The sequence below is a fragment of the Trachinotus anak genome, unplaced genomic scaffold, assembly GCF_046630095.1.
Source record: "Trachinotus anak isolate AG129_WGS33_773 ecotype Australia unplaced genomic scaffold, CSIRO_AGI_Tana_v1 ptg000031l, whole genome shotgun sequence".
Lineage (NCBI taxonomy): Eukaryota > Metazoa > Chordata > Actinopteri > Carangiformes > Carangidae > Trachinotus > Trachinotus anak.
The window spans coordinates 5,263,668-5,283,007 of NW_027273882.1; the positions used below are offsets into that span (position 1 = coordinate 5,263,668).

The 19,340-nt window shown below is 40.1% G+C and overlaps 1 protein-coding gene across 3 annotated transcripts in view; it reads left to right on the top strand.

Moving 5' to 3' along the window:
* Positions 1-19,340, top strand: part of rgs6 (regulator of G protein signaling 6) — an 82,923-nt gene that overhangs the window by 5,079 nt on the left and 58,504 nt on the right. For 2 of the 3 annotated variants that reach the window (XM_071467463.1, XM_071467461.1), the window contains exon 2: positions 1,333-1,692. In XM_071467463.1, the coding sequence (XP_071323564.1) occupies positions 1,456-1,692 (237 nt within the window). In that variant the 5' untranslated portion in view covers positions 1,333-1,455. The remainder of the gene's footprint in view (positions 1-1,332; positions 1,693-19,340) is intronic. The other variant, XM_071467462.1, reaches the window with a different exon arrangement.

Genomic DNA, 19,340 nt, shown 5'->3' on the forward strand with positions numbered 1-19,340 from the left:
TTGCACAGTCATGGTTTCATCCTCAGCCAGTGAGAAAACCTACTTTCTCATGTTGTGATGGAAAAAGTAAAAGGCAGCGTCATCTTCCATTTAGTCTGGGCTAAATGGAAAGAGACTTGGTCCCAGTTATGGCTGCGATGCAATCGACTGGGACAGTGATGTTGCTCCTTTCTGACAAGGAGAAAGACGCAGAGAAGTAGGAGGTAGAGACTAGAGTCAGAGGGAGGATCAAACTTGTTTGGATGGACATTTTTTTCAACTTAGTTTTTCCTCTTAGAGACCTCTGTGTTTTCTCTTCTTCTTTATTTCTTTCTCCTCTCCTGTTGTCTCCCCTCTCCACCTTCACTCTTCTTCTTCTTCTCACCTCATCTGTCCTCAGGCGTCAATATTTTGACGGCAGTCAGACCGTCAAAAACAGCTGACTGTATGTACGTTGTATGTAGGTGTTTCTGTGAATGGTGGTTCTGAAGTGAAATGAAAGGTTAATAATTGTTGCTTGCTGTGTACATTTCCATTACTTTGTAAATATCCTATTTCATATTGACTTTGAGTTATTGACTTCTGCTTATTTTTACATACTAATATCTGTTGAATTATATTCCCATAACAATAGAGAGCTAAGTGATTACTGTACTGTACTCTGTCTAAATAAAATAAAACAACTCCACACTGGTAAAATATGTCATGGCTTAAATAAACAAACAAAAAATAGATTAAAGTCTTAAAGTCTTTAAATATACCTTGTATGACAATACTACAACGAATCAAAGTTAGGAGGTATTTACCTAACTTATGCAATGGCTCATGCTTGTGAGATGTTAGGAAGGATTAAGATTAGATGACTGAGTAGAAATTTGTTTGAAAATAAGACTAGAAATAATATGTAAAAGATTTGGAAACCAGTATCATAAATTGTGAGACACTGAGTCATATTTTCTCTTTGCAACACAAGTGTTTGCGAGACATGACATCACTCTCTACATTGGCAAAATAAGCTTGTAATGGTTTTACTGTGTGTTGTTTGACAGGAAATACAGCATCCCATAAATTCTTGAGACGAGTGACTAAAAGAAAAAATGCCACAGGGACAAAAAAAAAGAGCAAAATTTTAAACTTGATGTCTTCTATTCTCCTGTAAGTTCAATCTCATGTGACAGTGGACCAGGAGGAATTGCAGAGAAGAGATAACAGAGGAAACTAGGAGAATTTATGACGCCTTTATTTCATCCATCCTGTGCCTGCTGACAGAAGACAAGAAAAGAAGAGAGACTTGGGAGACTGAGGCCCAGCGGTGAGTTGTGCTGTCTAATTCATCTCTCTCTCTCCCTACAGCAGCTCCTAGACACTGAAGAGAGAGCGCCGGAGGACATAAAGGAGGAGGAAGAGAGAGTCTGACGCAGATAAAGAAGAGTGGATAACTCAACGCACGAGGTAAAGACCCAAGGAGAGACGGTAATGATGGCTGAGGCGCCTCAGCAGCAGCAGCAGCAGCAGCAGCAGCAGCAGCAGCAGCAGCAGCAGGAGGAGAAGGAGGGGCAGCCGAGTCCTGTGGAGGCGACAGAGCCCAACGAAGGGCCCGAAGAACCAAAGGAGAGCATCCAGACGGCCTCGACCCGACCTCTGCTGTCCATGAGGTCCATGAGCAGTGTTGACCCGGACGACGACTCCCCCAACATGATTGTCTACAGAAAGGTAAGAGCAAAGATCAAGGTTTGTGGTGCTGCTGAGAGTTCACACCAGTTGTCCCCTTCCACTCTTTACACTTTATTATTTCAGACAGAAACGAGCATAACATGATAAGCGAGAGAGAGAACGAGAGCTTTCAGCTGCGAATTTTTAATGAAATTGCAAAAATTTATGAACATATTTTCACCTTGTTGTTGTGGGTTATTGAGTGTTATTAAGTGGGCGAAAAGGACAGTTTCATCCATCTAGAATTACAACTACAGCACAAAGTGCTGTAGATGTAAGTGAGGAGATGAAGCAGTGTGAATCATTTCTGAAGCCTCAATGTAAATGCTTCAGCATGCTGTTTTACTGGCTTATCTGTCATTAATGTTTTGAGGATCCAGTATTATATTGGTTCGGTTTATTATGAGGGCTGTAGGTCTTACTGGCGGCAGGGAGGCCAGTCGTTAAAGTATTATGATTGTTTTCTACAACTACAGGAAATGAAACTGTAATGTCTCAAAATCGCCAGCCCAGACAAAATGACTATGCTGTGGCGCCGGTGTGGCTCTTCCCACTGAACACGTGCACTGCATTTTCCATTTTGAGCTGTTGGGTCATATATGTCTGTAAATCTGTGTGACTGCCTTATTACACGAAACTGTAAAGGAGCCACGCAGCTGAAGAGTGCGAACTGAACTGAAGCTTTTCAGGGTTTGTGGACAGATGGCGGAAGGAGTGAAAGACAGATTTCAAAATAAAACTTCCAACATGTGTCTCTTCATCAGCAAAGTCATTCCATTCAGGGAGGGGAAGGGACAGAAGTGACGAGCAGTGGGGTTCATGAGTAAAGTGGGTTAAATGTTGAGAGAATAAACCATAGCTGCGGTGTTCAAGCCGCTACCTATATCTAAAAATATCCCTGTTTTGATATCCACCCTGCTGAAGATAGTCTCAGTTCTGAGGCTATTGTTTTGTGGCTGACCCTGACCTTTGACCTCATTGTGAAAGGGAAAAGGAGAATATACTGTTTCACCTCCAGGAATCAATATATATCATCTAAAACTGAATAAAACACCAGACCACAAAGGGGATCTATTCAAAAGGCAATCTTCCCTCCTTTATAACGATCTGGACCTGAGATGAATGCAGGGATGTGTGAATATAGTCATCATCCCCCTGCAGTGTTTCATCATGATAGATGAACTGTGAGGAGAGACGGGGTTTGCATGGTGCCCTGATGTAACGCGAGTCTGGGAGCAGCAGGGAGGAGAGCGGGGATATTTCCTGTTCTCAGTATATGGAGGCACCAGGCCAAGAACATGGTTTTTCTGTCAGTATTGCTTAACAGCAGGCAACGAGTCCACACATTTACTTATTTATCAAGATGGTAAAAACATATATTTTGCAGGGAAGAAGAGATGAAGCAAAGATTAAAAAGACAGCGACAGAAAGTTAGAGATGTTTTATTTGGGAGAAATTGACATTTTTTCCTGTCTGAGACGTAGCACGTCTGTAAAAGAAGAACTACAGGGAGAATCTGCCTGAAAAAACTTCTCTTTACCTTTGTCTGAAGGGAAAAGCCCTGAGCTGAGAACTGCAATTCACGCAGACGGAAAACAGTATATCTACCCACAGTGGACATAATTGATTAATTTGCATTTTAAAACATGTTGTCAGAGTCAAAGGGAATTTTTATGAGCCCACTGGAGAGGAAATGCAACACAGTGGCAGCACTGCTAGTCAGCACACTGAGGACAGAGCAGCCTCAGGTAGAGCCTCCTGGTGGGATTTGTTCTTTTAACTAAAACTAAATCACAGTGTTGCAGAGTTTCACCTTGAGCTATTAGCTTTTGTTGGACTCTGCCTTTGTCTCTTGCCTCAGAGTGGGTGAAAGTTGGGAGAGAAAAACTTCTGTCTGCAGCTGAATGCAAATCACCAGATTAGAGTTTTGATCGAAGATGTTTTGCTGTTCATCCAAAAGGCTCTGACAGTTTAAATTACTGTGAGGTGACCACAAGCACCAGTAGTGGTTATTAGAGTAAATACTGGCACGTTATTTCCCATAGTTAAAAAACAAAGACGCCTTTCTGATCAATGCGCCACATCGTAACATCTGGATGTTAGATATGAACATTCACTGACAAATTTCTTGAGAGGTGAAAAAAAAAACAGCGTTAGCATTAACAACTGTTCTGTTCAACATGAAACTTCATTCCTTTACTCACCATGACTTGTCTCCAGCGGTGGAAAGCCATGACAATGCTAACTCTTATCTCTCTCGCCTCTTCTTCACCTGAAGTTAGCACGCTAACCAGCTAGCCCCAAGCCCGTCGCGTCACTTTCCAATAGCGACTCACTCTAGCCTCCAATCTGCCCTGAACGTGTGGCGTTGTTCAGAGGGCGTATCATGACCTCTGGTCTTGTAAACGCAACAACGGCCGAAGCTCTTGTCAAGTGATAATAACCACCACCCGCTCCTGGCAAGACCCCATGTTTGGTGGCAGAAAAAAAAGCCCCTTCAACCCTCAGACCTCAGGCCTTTGAAGAGGTGGGGACCAGAAAAAAATGGCTTCTCTTTCCAAAAAATTTCAAGGTTTTACAAAGCTGTGATCGAGGTAATTAGCAGTATGTTTGTTGTTTTGACTTAGTGAAAACTGAGACTGCACAAGGACACACACACAATGACAAACTCAGTAATTGTAAGACGTGGACATTTGTGTAATTTTAGTTCATTGTTTCATCGATGTAGTCTGAATCTAATGAACTTGGAGTATCGATCTCTGTGTTATAACTCACAGGGTCTAATATACACATCCGCTGACCTTAGTTCAACGTTTTTTTTCATTGGGGAGAGCGAGAGTTTTATAGGAATCAAAGAGAAGTTAATTCAGTGACCCAGCATTATCTATTTGCCCTGGCAGTTCCACAGTAAAAAGAAAAAAATAAACCGAGTCTTAAGGACATTATGGGGAAATTTAAATATATTGATAATTGGCACAAAACACATGCTGCTGATGAACTCACCATTGTCTTTCTGTTTTAAATCAGGCTTTGAAAATCTGTATATGTTGAAAGATGGTGGAGGTGCAGCAGGAATTGCAAGATGCCAAAAGCCACTGTCGGCTTTGATAAATGAGTTTCTGATGCAGGAGAGGGGGGTTTAGAGAGCGAAAGAAAGAGGAAGAAAGAGACGGCAGGAAGAAAGGAAAAACAGGACAAATAGGGAGACAGTATAAGAAAATGCAGGAGAGAGAAAAATGAGAGAGCAAGATATTTTATGCATTTTGCTTATTTTTGCACGTTCTTTGTGCGTCCCATATGCTTAAGCTGACCTTACAATTTGTCCCCATTCAAATGGGGCTAAAAGCAGGAGACAAGTAAAACTTAAACCCAGACATTAATCAGATGGTCCATTGAGGAAAAGCTGCTTTTCCACAGAGCTATACCCACACTTCCACACAACTCAGAAACATGACAACAAAACATGTTAAGGATTGCTAACTGTGTTTAAAAAGGTAATTCTAATCACATTCACACGTTAAAATCATGATCGATGGTCACATTTTTCTTACACTGGTATAGCCAGTGAGACTACTGCAGCTTTTATGTTACATATCCAGACCTGATAATGATGTTTTAATTACTACCTGCCAAATGTAATGACATGTCTATTTAAGTTTATATGATATAAATCAAAGCTGTTACATAACTGTAAGATAAATAATATTATAAATGATCCAGTGGTTAATAATAGAGACATATTTTAGCGGTCATTCGTACAAACCCTACGCCTACGTCACCTGACAACCTTTACAGTGGTGTGGTGTGATGTGTATTGTGATCACCAGCATTAAAACAACACTTGGTCGTTAACTGAGCCACTGATTCACTGATTCACAACATTTGCTGTTATACAAAAGGTTGCTTAGTTATGAAATATATATGCCCTGGACAGTGTTCTTATTAGTCGCTGTGGATGAGTCATCAATCATCCACAAGCACCAGTGGAAGGGGGAGAGATGCAAATCGTGGTCCAGATTTACTGCTGACAAAGCTTTGGGACACAAAGTGTCAAGCTCCACTTGAAAATAATAGAGTTTTGAGAAGATTGAGAGGAACTTCTACTTTTACACCTCGACTTTTAGCTGATGCAGGGTCAGTTTTTACTGGTTGGAGGTTTAAATGGATGTGGAACATGAGAGCTGATACGGGGTCAGTGCTTGAAGAGTAATTAGGATGAGAGGTGATGCCTCTCGCCTACAGGGAGCCAGAAAGATGGTGAACGACTGTCTCTTTTCCCTCTCCTCTTCCTTCCTCTCTTCTTCCTCTTTCCTTTTATTCATTTTGGTGGCTGTGTATTTATGTCTGTTCTATTCTATGCTATTCTATTCTACCATATTGTAATGTGTCTTCTATTGTATTGTACTGTATTTTATTCTAATCTTATACTACTCTATTCTATTGTATTTATTTTATATAATTTTATTGTCATGCTATTCTATCTAGCTACCTTTTTCTATTCTATTATCTTCTGTTCTATACTGAAAAGGGTGGGGGACAAACTATGTGCAATACTACATCTGCACAGCCTGAACATACAGTACATGTTTGTGTTTATCAGACTGAATATTGTTTTCCCTCACCACTAGATTACATTTTCTGTTGTCTGTATCCAACACACACACACACACACACACACACACACACACACACAGACGGAAGGTGATGTTAAGGTGAGAAGATTCACTGCTGTTGACAAGAGTGGAGGGTGTTGACTCACCCTTTCACCAATCTGAATTCAAACCTGTCAGCCAGCATCTGCTCAGAAACTGTGTGTGTGTGTGTGTGTGTGTGTGTGTGTGTGTGTGTGAGAGAGAGAGAGTGAGTAAGATAAAGAGTGGAAAAATGGGATGCAGAGTATTTGTATGTGCTGCTGTTCAGGTGTGTGTGTGTTTGTGCATGTTTGTATAGCCGTGTGTGTATTCCAGCATATTGCACATTTTTCATTATTCTCTGGTCGCCAGTCTGACAATAGCAGCTGTTGAACTGCAGATCTGTTTACTTAACAAGCTGTTTATACAGATACCTGTTCCCATATTCCTCCGAGCTGCTGGAACGTGCCGGGAGGTTGAACAGCCACAGTCTTTGCAGCAGCAGGGTGCTCTGCTGCAAAGACCTTAAAAGCATTAAACTGACCTGCTCAGTAGAATTTGACCTAATTGGTCTTTTTCATGTGTTTAGGTGCTACAATGAGCAATATATGCACATCACAAGGCTTGAAAGACAGGGTTTATCTTGAGCATTCATACATTTAAGTAGCTCAACAAGTCCTAATATATAAACAACGAAAGGGACCAAAAAATCTATGTGAGCTTATCAGACGTTATTTAGTTTGTAGTGTTTTATGATCTGTTGTCCATGTGGTAAAATTTTGGCATCCTAAGTTATCAGGTTAAGATTGTGAAATGACAGTGATCATGGTTTTGGTTAGAGAAACACTGTCTCCATAGTTGCTGTTGTTGAGCAGGACCATCTCCAGAGTTACTTCATTCCAAGACCAGTGACTAACATGTAACTGTAACATGATATATATATATATATATATATATATATATATATATATATATATATATATATATATATATATATATATCAATATCATTCCAGCTTGGGGGAATTAATGACTCCTGGAAACCCTAAAGTTGTTATATATATTGTGTTCTTAGCTGACTAGCTAACTTCAGCCACTAGTAAAGCTAAATTCAAAGTGGGAGGGGTTTGGAAACTGAAGCTTCATTATAAGAATGTGTTAAATACACAACATATTATGTGTAGGTCTGATTAAGAGCTGTTTAAGGGCAATTTTTTGAATAATGTAGGCACGGCACAACCACTGAAACGTCTGGATTCAGATGAGGAAGACCTCAGACGGACATTGCCCTGCCTGTCAACCATCAGTTTGATGAGGTCTGCTCCTTTGTGCCTGGTGGCTAGTTTCAGTTCTTGGCATGTTGTCACTTTCCCTATCTGGAACAAAGCCAGAGGCCAAGACATCTTCAGTGATTTCATTGATGTGGTCATTGGTTTGGCACAGCACACCACCTGCCCCCTCCATGGCCTTCCTTCAAGGGACCAGTACTGGGCTACAGTGTCCAGCTTTATCACAATCTAGTACTCTAGCCAGACTGCCTGTACATTTATGCGCTCTAACTTTAGGGAGTCTGTAGCCTTTGTTCAAGTTCCACTCACATCTTTGGCCCCACAAATGGTAAAGCTTAAAGAGTAGCCAAATCAGTGTCATGTTTTATTTAGTGAGATGCAATGAACAGCCTCAGGAACAGGAAAGGGTTGTTTTTCTTGTTATGTAAAGATGCTAAACATTTGGCAGGTGGGTTAAAAAGATGACACCTTTTTCAGCACACTCTCATTTCATACCAGATGCATCCAATATCAAAAGAATTTAAACAGTAACCTACAACATCAGACAAATCTGTGTTCCGGATTTGGTTCTCAAACCCTCATGAAAATATCAGAAATGAGTGTGAGTTGATGTCATGTTTTCTCTGCATGCAGGACCTCAGATCTCTAAATGGAGGAAATATTGATTGCATGTCAATCATTTGTCCATTACCTTCAAAACTAATGGCCCACACTTACTCTGTGTACTAAAAGTAATGGATTAGATCAATAAATTGAAAAAAAATCCACTGATTCTAGGCTCATTTGTCTACACTTCAGCTGAACATCCTGAATGTAGTGATATAGTTTTATATGGAAATGTATTTGTAGACACAAATATAAGTGTATTTACTCTTTACTCTCTCTAAGATCCAAACTGCAGAGTCCGAGTTTTTCCCCCCACATCAGCAGCCTTTGAAGAGCCAGAGCATAGGTCTGACTATTTTGTTGTTGTTCTGTTGGATGTTCAATTCACACCAGCTGAGGCAGTGTGCTTGCTCATGGTGTTGTTGTTGTTTTCATGTGCCAAATGCCCCGACCAGATGTCCAGAACACTTCAAAGTAGTCTTGAGAAAAAAGGGATCTTTTTGTATTAATACACAATTTTCCCAGTATTTGCTCTTTTTCATGTGAGCCGCTCCGTCCTTTTAAGTCTCCGGGGTGACTTTGAAACGAAGACGACCTTCACAGGCAGAAATGCATTAATGGATTTACACACATGTGCAGAGAAATTTGAAGGTTCGTCTCTTTCAGAGCAAAGAAATCTTCTGAAGTGAAATACCAGAAAATCAGATCAACAGTTTTCACAGATTGCTTCTGGGTCTAAACTCCTATTGATAACCATCACGGCACAATTATAGAGAGGGAATTTATTAAAGCGGTCTGTGCTGCAAAAACAAACATTTCAGTGTGATTTAGTGTTACTATTTACAACTGATTTAATAACCGTATTGTTTATTGTTAACATGAAATGCAGGCTGTGATGACTTATTTTATGTCCCTGAGCTTCTGAGCTCCGCTGCAAACCATGAAATTCCAGTCATGCCTACTCACTGCAATCCAGCGCATATTTATTAGGCAATTTCACATGGCAAGGATATTCATTGGTGAGCAAGAGCATGAATCATAGCTCGCACCCAGCTTTCTGCTGAACTCTAATGGCATCGGTATCCAAGCAAATACTGCGGACCGAGATTGTTACTTAGATCACGTAGGAACGTCTTCATTCATTTTTAGCAGGCAACAGCTGAACAGGTTTTTCAGCCTTGTAGCTTCCTTTATTTCCTGCAACAAATAAGGAGGATTTTTCCATTTGCCTTGGTCAAGAATTTGTCTGTTGTGCAGGCGATTTTTCAGGATGTGGAAGAAGAGAAAAATTCAAACACATTGCCCTCGAAAATGCAGATATAACAACAGAATGACAGGAGTGTTCTTTTATTGATGCACTGTTAAAAAAAAAAAGTGTTATCTGGGCTGTATGCTTTTTCATGTAGGTTTGTCTCTGTGTGTGTGTTTGTGTGTGTGCTACTTGTCACTTTGTAAATGACTAAGCACATCTAATCACAGTGCAGCCGCCTGCAGATATCTGGGCAGAGCTCATCACAACAGAGCAGGTAGAGAGCAGCGGGCTAATCAAATCACGCTGATGGGGAGCGGCTAATTGGAGGAGTTTAAATTGCAGATTTTAAGATGACATGAGGATTGCTCTTCTCACACGTTTTCTTTTTCTCTTTTCGCTGTTTTTCATGGATTCCCTGCTCCTGTTACACTTTTTTTTTTTTTTTTCTCATCAGTGGCAGTTTTAATCGCTGATGGAGAAGCAGTGTGGTTAAGCACAACAGAAAATCTTCTGTCTCAACTATTCTTCAAAAATCAGACCTATGTTTCTGCTAGGTGCATTAATGTTTAAAGGTTTCTTGCTGCTGAGAAACGTCTGTTATTTTGACTGTCTAGCTGGAAAATCAAATCAGGAAACGGCGAGCAAACATGGATGTTGTCAAAACCGTAATGTGCTCTTGGTCACATTTTTGTCTAATCAACCCCCCCTGTTTTAATTCATTAGAGGTAACGGATCAGGTCAGGACAGAGGTCCGGGCAGTATTAACTGCAGATTCTGATGCTGGCAGTGACAAAGTGGCAGCAGTCCTTCCCTAGGAGGGAGAATTCCCTGGGCCTGTAGAAATAATGACATCCTGAGTCCCCACCGAGTTCCTGTATCACTTGGTTTTAATCCAAACTAATCCTCCTCAGTGTACTCTTACAGCTGCACTGATTCAATGTGGTATTTCTGATTTTTTTTTTTTTTTTTTTTTTTTTTAACTAGCACAAAGAATGAACATTTGAATATTTGGGATGTTCTGCTAGATGTGAGGCACAAAATGAGAGGTTTCATGTTTAATCCTTGGTAAAGCCAGGCTTAAAGCGATGGGAGTTGATCCTTTGTTGCTTGTCAATGATTAAAGAGTTTGATTGGAGGATAAGTTGGATTATCTTTAACTTCTATTAGTTCAAGTGCTGAGAACAAGCTGCTGTGTGTCTGCTTATATCCAAATATCAAAGCACCAGAGCCAGAAAAGAAACACGAACAACTTTACACCCAGATGCACTTGAATGAGTCTGACTCGAACCAGGTTCTGAGTTCTTTGTAAAACCATTCACTTGTTGACTCCTATCTGACAGCAGAGAGCTGGACGGTTTTGTGGGTCTATTGAGGCATCAGTGGTGTTTGTCATGCTCTGGTTGTGTCGGACAGCTGGTGCCAGAGGAACCCACTTGGCCTTGCTTTTCTGTCAACACTTGGTCCATCTGAATGCAAAGTGACTGCAGCCAATCTGTGGGTGCGCTTGGGAGTTTGCAGGTGTGTATGTGTGTGAGATACATAGTGTATGTGTGTGGGTTTGGCAGCACATGAGAAAATCTCTTGGCTGTTTTTAGATTGACAGAGTGATACTATACACAACAAGTTGGTTAATATTCATCTTTCTGGTCAGTGACTTACCTGAAACTCAATGGTGGAAACTACCTAAAGTACATTTACTAAAGTACTATACTGAAGTACAGTTACAAAGTACTTGTTCTTACTTAATAATTTACATTTTATGCTACTATATACAACTACATGAATGAAGATTTTACATTAAAAAAAACATTGTACAAGTTTATAATATAAAAAATGTCGTTCAAGATTAAACCAGTGGGTCCCAATTGTTTTGGCTTGAGACCCTACACTTAAAAACACTGTCTAATCGTGGTCCCTTGTCATGTTTCAGAAATCTATGAGCTGTTAGCAGTTCTACCAAGAGTGTTTCGCTTATAAACTTAAAGACCTCCATATCTGCGCCCAAAGATGTACAATTATCCACTGTCATCCAAAATCTGGCATTTCACCAAAAAACTAGCTATAGAGAACAGTCCTAAAAATGAACACAAATGTATCTGCTCTTCCTCTTTTTCTACCCCATTAGTCATCTCTCACCTCCAGATTTATCTTGCGGCCCTTTGGTTAGACCCCCAGAAACAACTGGACTAAACTGGACCAAACTACCCAACTGTATATCAAGTATCACCCAGCTGCAACATTAAACTGATATCGTGCATTAAAGCATCAGGATCAACAATCTAATAATGTTGTATGAAAATCTCCCTCCCTGATGTAGCAGCTCAACCTGGTCATCTGAGTGCCGCCGCCCTCTGTTCAGCTCTGTTTCAGCCTTTAAGACACCAACAAGAAGTAGCTCAAATGCATTACCTGAATTACCAGTGTTCTGTGTTGTGTGCTGAACTGTGTGCTTCTCTGATGTAAGTGTGCACATGATATGTTAGTTAATCTAGGTCAATGGTTCTCAAACTTTTCCACATCAAGGACCCTAAACTGACTTACTTATGGATAGAATTATAGGGAAAATAAATGATTCACAAGGGCGGTCTCTCTGTCGTAAAAGTAGTTATACTTTGACACTTTAAGTCCATTTCTTGTGCTTTGAATGCAGGACTTACTTTTAATGGAGAATTTCACCGCCTACGTAAATGATCTGGGCACGTCTTGCACTACCACAGGAAATACAGGGCTTTTCACACAACGCTCTCACAATGTGACAGTAAAAAAAAAAATGCATTAAAACATTTTGAAAAAACTAATGAAGCAATATCAAAGAATATTATTATTCCCATTTCACAGGAAAATGTCATCACAATTTTGACTTTGATGTTATATTTACACAGGTTTCAAGTTATTATTATTATTATTATTATTATTATTATTATTATTATTATTATTATTATTATTCTCCCAAAGGAACAGAAACAAAACAGTATACATAAAAATACACATATATTAAAGACATCTATAAAATCTATACAAATACAAGTATAATTTGTCAGTGTTCAACAACTATTGAACACAACTGTATCCTTCTCTGTGTAGGTGCAGTGTGTGTGTTTGTTTGTGATTGTGTGCACTGTATGTGAAAGAGATTTATGATGCAGATGGTGATTCAGAGCAAATAATGAGTGTGGGGCAACAAAACTCAATAAGTGAGCAGTGTGTTGTTTATCTGGGTTTTGTAGCTTCATAATTCTTTGTTGTTCACACAGTGGTCTTGTCCCGAGAGTAAATTGTTTAATCCCTAATTAATCTCACAGATATTCATGGTGTAATAGGATTAACATATTGTATTGTTAGGGAAACAATGACGCAGGCGTTTTCAGGGTTGTAATGAGACGTAGCACAACCTTCTCCCGCCTGTCAAATTTTGGCAGAAATTACAAAGGACTGCACATCAAAGGAGTACAACTACACAAAGAACATTTGAGCTCCGACATGTGCACACACACATTCACACACACACACACACACACACACACACACACGCTCCCCACATTCAGAGGCAATTACGAAGAGAAAGGGAGTGTGAGAGAGAGAAACAGCAGAGTTCTACAGAGTGGAAGTGAATACATTCAGAAAGGTGTTAATATTTGGATAGAAGGTCGAGCTCAACTGTGAATAAATACACCTGCAGCCATTATTGTGCTAATGCACCGTGGAGCTGCCTCAGCTCAATTTGGTGACACCTGTTTTTTGTTCGCTCATAGCAGCCAACCAAGCGAACAGAGCTAAAATAATGAGGCAGCACAGTCCGTTCAAAGCAAGTCTCTATTAGTGTCCTCCAGCTGGGACGGGACGGTCCCGACTACAGAGGTATCAGAAATATTTAACGTCGATAATATGATAAAGGTGTCGGTGGAGGATCTGAGCATCAGTAAAGCATTTCCACATTCATTGCAGATATCGCTGAGAAGATAAACCTCTCTTTTATTAGGTTTTTCAAGTAAACCACTGCAGCACATTCAGTGTTAAATCTCCTGGATTCATTTATAGCACATGAACAGGAGAGTAAAATTAGATTACTAGGCTTCACAGTTTTGTCAAGTTGCACTGAGTCTGCTCCTGTCTGTATTGTTCGGCATTGTGCTGCGTGCCCCTGAAATTTCAGCCCATGTCCAGCTTCCCAAACTGATAATTTGACCATTATATTACAGCGTTGTGTTATAATGTGGGTTCGACAGTTTTAAATGTATGCCCGGCTCTGTGATCTGCGCTGTGCAGCCAATTGAATCTTCTGTCAGTGATGCACATAACATTTATTGTTCATGTGTGACCTTTCAAAGAGAGCCGGGTCAGCACCTTCACACTGAATGCACAGGTATGAGAGTGGTATCAATCTACTCATTGAATAAAATATGTATTTCCCAAAATGTTGAACCATTGCTTTAAGTCAGCTTTGTAACATCAAACTGTCTCTCCACCCCTTTTCCCACAGCTACTTCTGTGTGTCGACCAGAAGCTGTTTGAAATTTCAAAATCAATGTTTGGGCTCATTGTTGAGGTGAATGTTGTCTAGATTCAGGCCGGTGTTGTTGCATGTTGGGTGAAGCAGATAAGAGAGAGAGAGATGGGGCTTTACTCAAGTGTGTAAGGGAGCTCGGGGACATCAGGAACCAGGGTAGCAGAGGTTGAAGCACCAAGTGGCGGGTTATGATTAATGAATGTGAACTTTTGTCAGGCACGCTCCCCATGTAGCCCCGGGTCCATTAGAGAACTTGGATGGAGACACACACACATATAGGAAAGAGAAAAGACAACCCACACCTAACTGAGGGATGATATGGAAGTAGGACCACACATCGTTTTTCCATTAGCGTCTTTTCTCATTCTGCTCTGACTCTTATTCTGCCTGCACCAATCAGTCTTAATCTGCACACTTTTCTTCTCCTCTGTTTTTACGTAGATGAGTTCTTGTTTGCTTTCCATCTCCTACGCTCTATCCAGTTTTATTTCTTGCTTTTTTTGTTCTCTAAGAGCGTGTGCAGCCGCAGACTCTTGTGATTCTTCATCTGTTTCCTTTAGTTCATTTCCATTGCTTCTTTTTATTGACACGACACTGGGATGGCTCGTGCTTTAATCAAAGCTTAAGGTGACATGAATAACAATCACCGGAGGACCATATTGATCTAAGAAGGGCAGATCAGATTCCTGCAGTGTTAGGCTCCATTTAGTATTGTTGGCCATTTTCCTCACAGAGGCCACATGCAGCATTTTATTACATTCATAAATCATTAAAGCATGAATCCTTCAGCCCTATTATCATCATAAAACACAAAACACAGGCATGAAAAGAAAAATGTAAAAGACCACAGCCCTGTGTGCACACTGTATTTCCCATTGTGAACGACCAAGGTGGATTATGCAGGAAATGTGCTGTATATGTTTATAGCTCAGAAGAAAATGTATTCATTGTAAGTGTCCCAAGGGACTGCTAAAATGAGTGCAGCAAATGTGTAATTTCTTTTCTCTTTATTTATATGCTGCTGATTTGCTTTTCCAAACAAACTATATTTTATGAAATGTAATCAGCATATCTACAGTTTACAATAATCGTTGTAGTGGAAATTAGTCTTTTATTACATTCATATAATATAATTATTGAACATAGTTATTGATATATTCTTATGTAAGCATCACTGCTGTTATTGGTTACTTACCTTATATACTGCTAAATTGCCTAATCTAATCTAATAATCCTGATATAATCGTAATCATAATCTAATAATGCATCATTATTTATGATTTGATTATATTCTTTATTAATAATCTGAATCTTACTTAAAGTATCAAAAAAATGTAGTGGAGTAAAAAGTACAATATTTGCCTATAGTGAAGTAGAGGCACTATAAAATGGAATTACCTCACAACTGTACTGAAGAACTCAAGTAAAAACTTGAGTGCCCCCCCCCCCCCCCCCCCAAATCTGTCCCTCATTGTGTGGTTTTGTTTCTATGTTGGCAGAGAATAATACCTCAGTAAAGTGAGAAGTAGGCCAGACAGTGTCTCAGCTCCACTGGGAACAGAGCCAGGGGAAACTCAGCAGCTCAGTGCATGTGGAGTTATTGGGGTTAAAACAACTCTGTAGCCTCATCTGAAGTTTGACCTGGCTAGATGAAAACCCACGGGTGCGAGGCCCATTTGTGAATGAGTTACGGCCTGACTATCTTAGAAATTGTGAATGAAGGTTTAGAGGGGCCAGATCTGTGAATGAACTTTATTCCCTCATGATTTAACTCTGCCACAGGCACTCACATTTAATGGTAATGGCATTATTCTACTACTTGCTCCCTCCTGTTGCAAAATGTGAATCAGTTTAGAGATAAAGAACCCCAGGATGCATAAAAGGAGAGCAGAACTAAGCAGGTAGAGGTTGAGGTTGTGGAGCTTCATTTCAACAGTAGCAGCATCGGCAGAAAAACACTTATCAGCATCCAGAGTGAATGTGAGTGGAGCGGCCTGTGAAGAGGCCAGAGCAGAGTGCGATGATGTGGTGGGTGTGGTCAGCTAGCTGTCAGCTAACACTTTAATTTTCCGCTCACTGTGGTTCAAATGAATGTGGAGAATATGGAAACAGTTTCTGTCTCTTTGTTTTAAACCACAGTGTTGAAAGTAAACATAGCAAACTTTGATTGGCTGCTGGGGTCACCATGACTTTGTGGAAAAAAGAAAAAATCAAGCATGAAGAAGGAGGTTTATAGGGATATAAACCAAAAGAGAAGCTGCATGGTTTGTGGGAGTCAGTCACAGAGTATAAGAGGTGGTAGCATGACCTCAGAGCCTGTACTCCACTGCAGGGACCAAACGTGACCGATGAAACTTTGTCCAAAATGTTTGGTTTTGTGACCTTTTTAAAATCGAGGAATATCTACTTGTGACTCATGGGTTGCATATGTTTGTAGTTGTGAGCAGTTCAACCAAAGACAGCGATTCATTTAAACAGGCTTGAAACATCTGAGGAGGTAATATTTAATAAATAATAAAAAACTAAAGATTAGAGAAAAAATACACACAAGTTGTGTATCAGAAAACTGTTTTCCTTTTATGTTGTGTCAAATCAAGCCTTCAGATTGATCTTGTGACCTGGTGGGAGGTTCCATCTGTCAGGTTGGCAACCGCTGACTTCGACTGTTTGTTAGTAGAAGGCAGTGTGACCCGCTTTCATTCATTACAAGGAAGCAGTCTCTCTCTGAGGCAGGTGAAGCAGGTTTAACTGCAGATTTCACAGATTGCTGTGTAAACGAATCCCACGCTGTGCCCACTTAGTTTTCTGATGTCTTGGATATAAAACAGAAGAAGAACTCGGATGATTCCTAAAGGTGCAGACTATAACTGCCTGTTATCGTAGTTTTTAAAATGAAGGCCAATACTGACCTGATTAGGTAACTGCAAGTGATGTTACAGCCTTCAAAATATATGTAATCTCATGTGCAATAGTTCAGGTGCTCAACTGTCTCTATTTGTTGCTCCACCTCGCAGTTGTGCGCACACAAGCGTGCATGCACACTCACACGCTCTGCACCAGCTGCCGCGCTCCTCTCTCCTCACGCTCTGTTGGTAGATAAACACATTGGCAGAGACTGACGCCAACCCTCTCTCGCCCTGCGACAGACGGTTATAATATGTTTAATGGCTTTCATTTCACTTTGTTCCCCTCAGCTGAATTGTAATGCTGACCTTCTAGCAGGAGCTCAAGTTGAGTGAAATTGTGTGCTGTACCTGAGGTTTTATGATTGACAGAGAGCAACAGCAGCTTTCAGACATGCAAATAAAAGGGACACAAAGGGAGATGAAAAAAATTCCTTGAATTATTGGATATGAAGCATAAAGGGATTTCCTTTTATGCTTTATATCCAATAATTCAATAGGAGTTTCACCTCTCATCCCCCAGGCTACATTTCACACCTGATGATATGCACTTTAAAGAAAACACATTAAAATCTAATTCATTTTCTTGTCTGAGACACTTTATTAGATAAGCTGTCTGCTGGTTCACGGTTATCTGAACGGTCCATTTGTCATACCAGTGTTCGAATCTGAGCTGTCACATGTGCTTCCACAGTTAAATGTAATTCTGTTAGTGCAGTGATGTGACAGCACAGAAAATGACTTCTTTCAGAACAGGGATGCTTTGTAATAAAGCTTTAATTAAAAAAAAGATCCCATAACACAAGAAAAGCAAAAACGGGTGAGAATTAAATGCACCAGCTTAAGTAGAAAAATACAGTTAAGTGTAAAAGCTGAGTTTAACATGCTTCAGTAAAGCTTGAGTAGTGTAGAGTAGAGGTTCCCTTTCTTCTGTAAATCCACGATCGGCTGATGATCATTAGGTGTAGTTTTTAAAGTAACCCCGCCCATATTAGCATTCATTGTATACAGCCACAGGATTTAGCTTATCAAACCCCATGATACTGATACATGATATTATGTGAGAGAGCTCTATCCCATCTGTAAGTTTAACTCTACGGCCGCAGGGCACCAGAATGGTTTGGTTTATGAATCTGATCCCAGATCATCCACATAATAACTGTGATGGAACAGGGTTCCTTATGAGTTTTTATTGCCTTCCTATAGCTTTTGTATTGCTTTCAAACACTGAAGAAAGAATGAGGAGACAGTCCTCCTCCTGCAAGATGTGTCTCTGAGGTGATGAATACATTCAGATGTGAGCACCTAGATTCTATATTGTGCAGATTCTCTTTTGTGATTTAAATTCATTCCTTCATACCTGGATTATAGTTTAATACTCCTCCTTCCTGATATCACAGAAGCCCAATACTTTTGATAATCTCCGAAAGCATCAAACGTGATCTGAATTTCATTACAAAAACTTCTCCAATAACTGCTGGTTTGGCTGCAGTGGGAAGAAATCATGAGTTGAAAGTCTGATGTTCACTTGTTTTAGCTCTGTTTTGGTCCTGCCAAACTCAAATATCTGTTTTTTTTTATCTGCTAAATGCTTCACTATGTTCACCGGTTGGTCTCTAGCTGTGCCTGTCTGCTGTTGAGCAGGCGGAGGACTGAAAACAGCTGCATGCTGGGGCTGAAAACGACACTGCGAGAGCACCGAGCGAGAACCAAATCAGCTGTGCCCTGGACGGCTAACAATGAGCTGAAAGTCAATATAAATCTCTGTATAGCTGAAGCAGGCTGCATGTGATAATTCTCTATTAGTCCATCACTATGAACCAACTCTTTCACCTTGTCACACACTGTCACTTGATAAATTGTCATAAAAGCATCGATTATAGCTGCTATAGCTTGAAATGTTTTATCTCTTTTGCTTCATTCCCTTGCTGACAAAGGGGTTCTTGGTTGCAGCTGCAGGTAATCATCACAGTAAAATACAATAAACAATAGAAGTGCACAATGTAAAAGCAGCCAGTCCCCCTCCCAGCATTAGTAGAAAACAGTTGAACAATCTGCCCATGTTAATGATGATGTGTCAGAGTTTGACCTCAATTATAAGCATATGATTGTCGTAATGCTTAAAACATGGGAAAAGGCAGCTTTACCCACATATTCAGCTGTGATTCAAATTTGGCCAAAGTTTAATAGAGCAGCACTAAAACATAATTTAAGTTTATCTGTGATGTAAAAAGGGTTTTTAGTAGCTTGAATAGCCGTATTTATCCAAACTGGCCAACTCTGCCCTTTTTAACAAAACTGAATTGAAAGCAAGCGCGCAGCCTCTAAAAGAAATGGCTCCACATAAAGGAACAGAATGGAAACGTCGTTTGACAATTTTCTGATAATTCATTTTTACAGGAAAAAAGAAAAACAAGGTTTTATAAGAGCTTGTGACTGAGCGGGTGAACACCTGAAATCC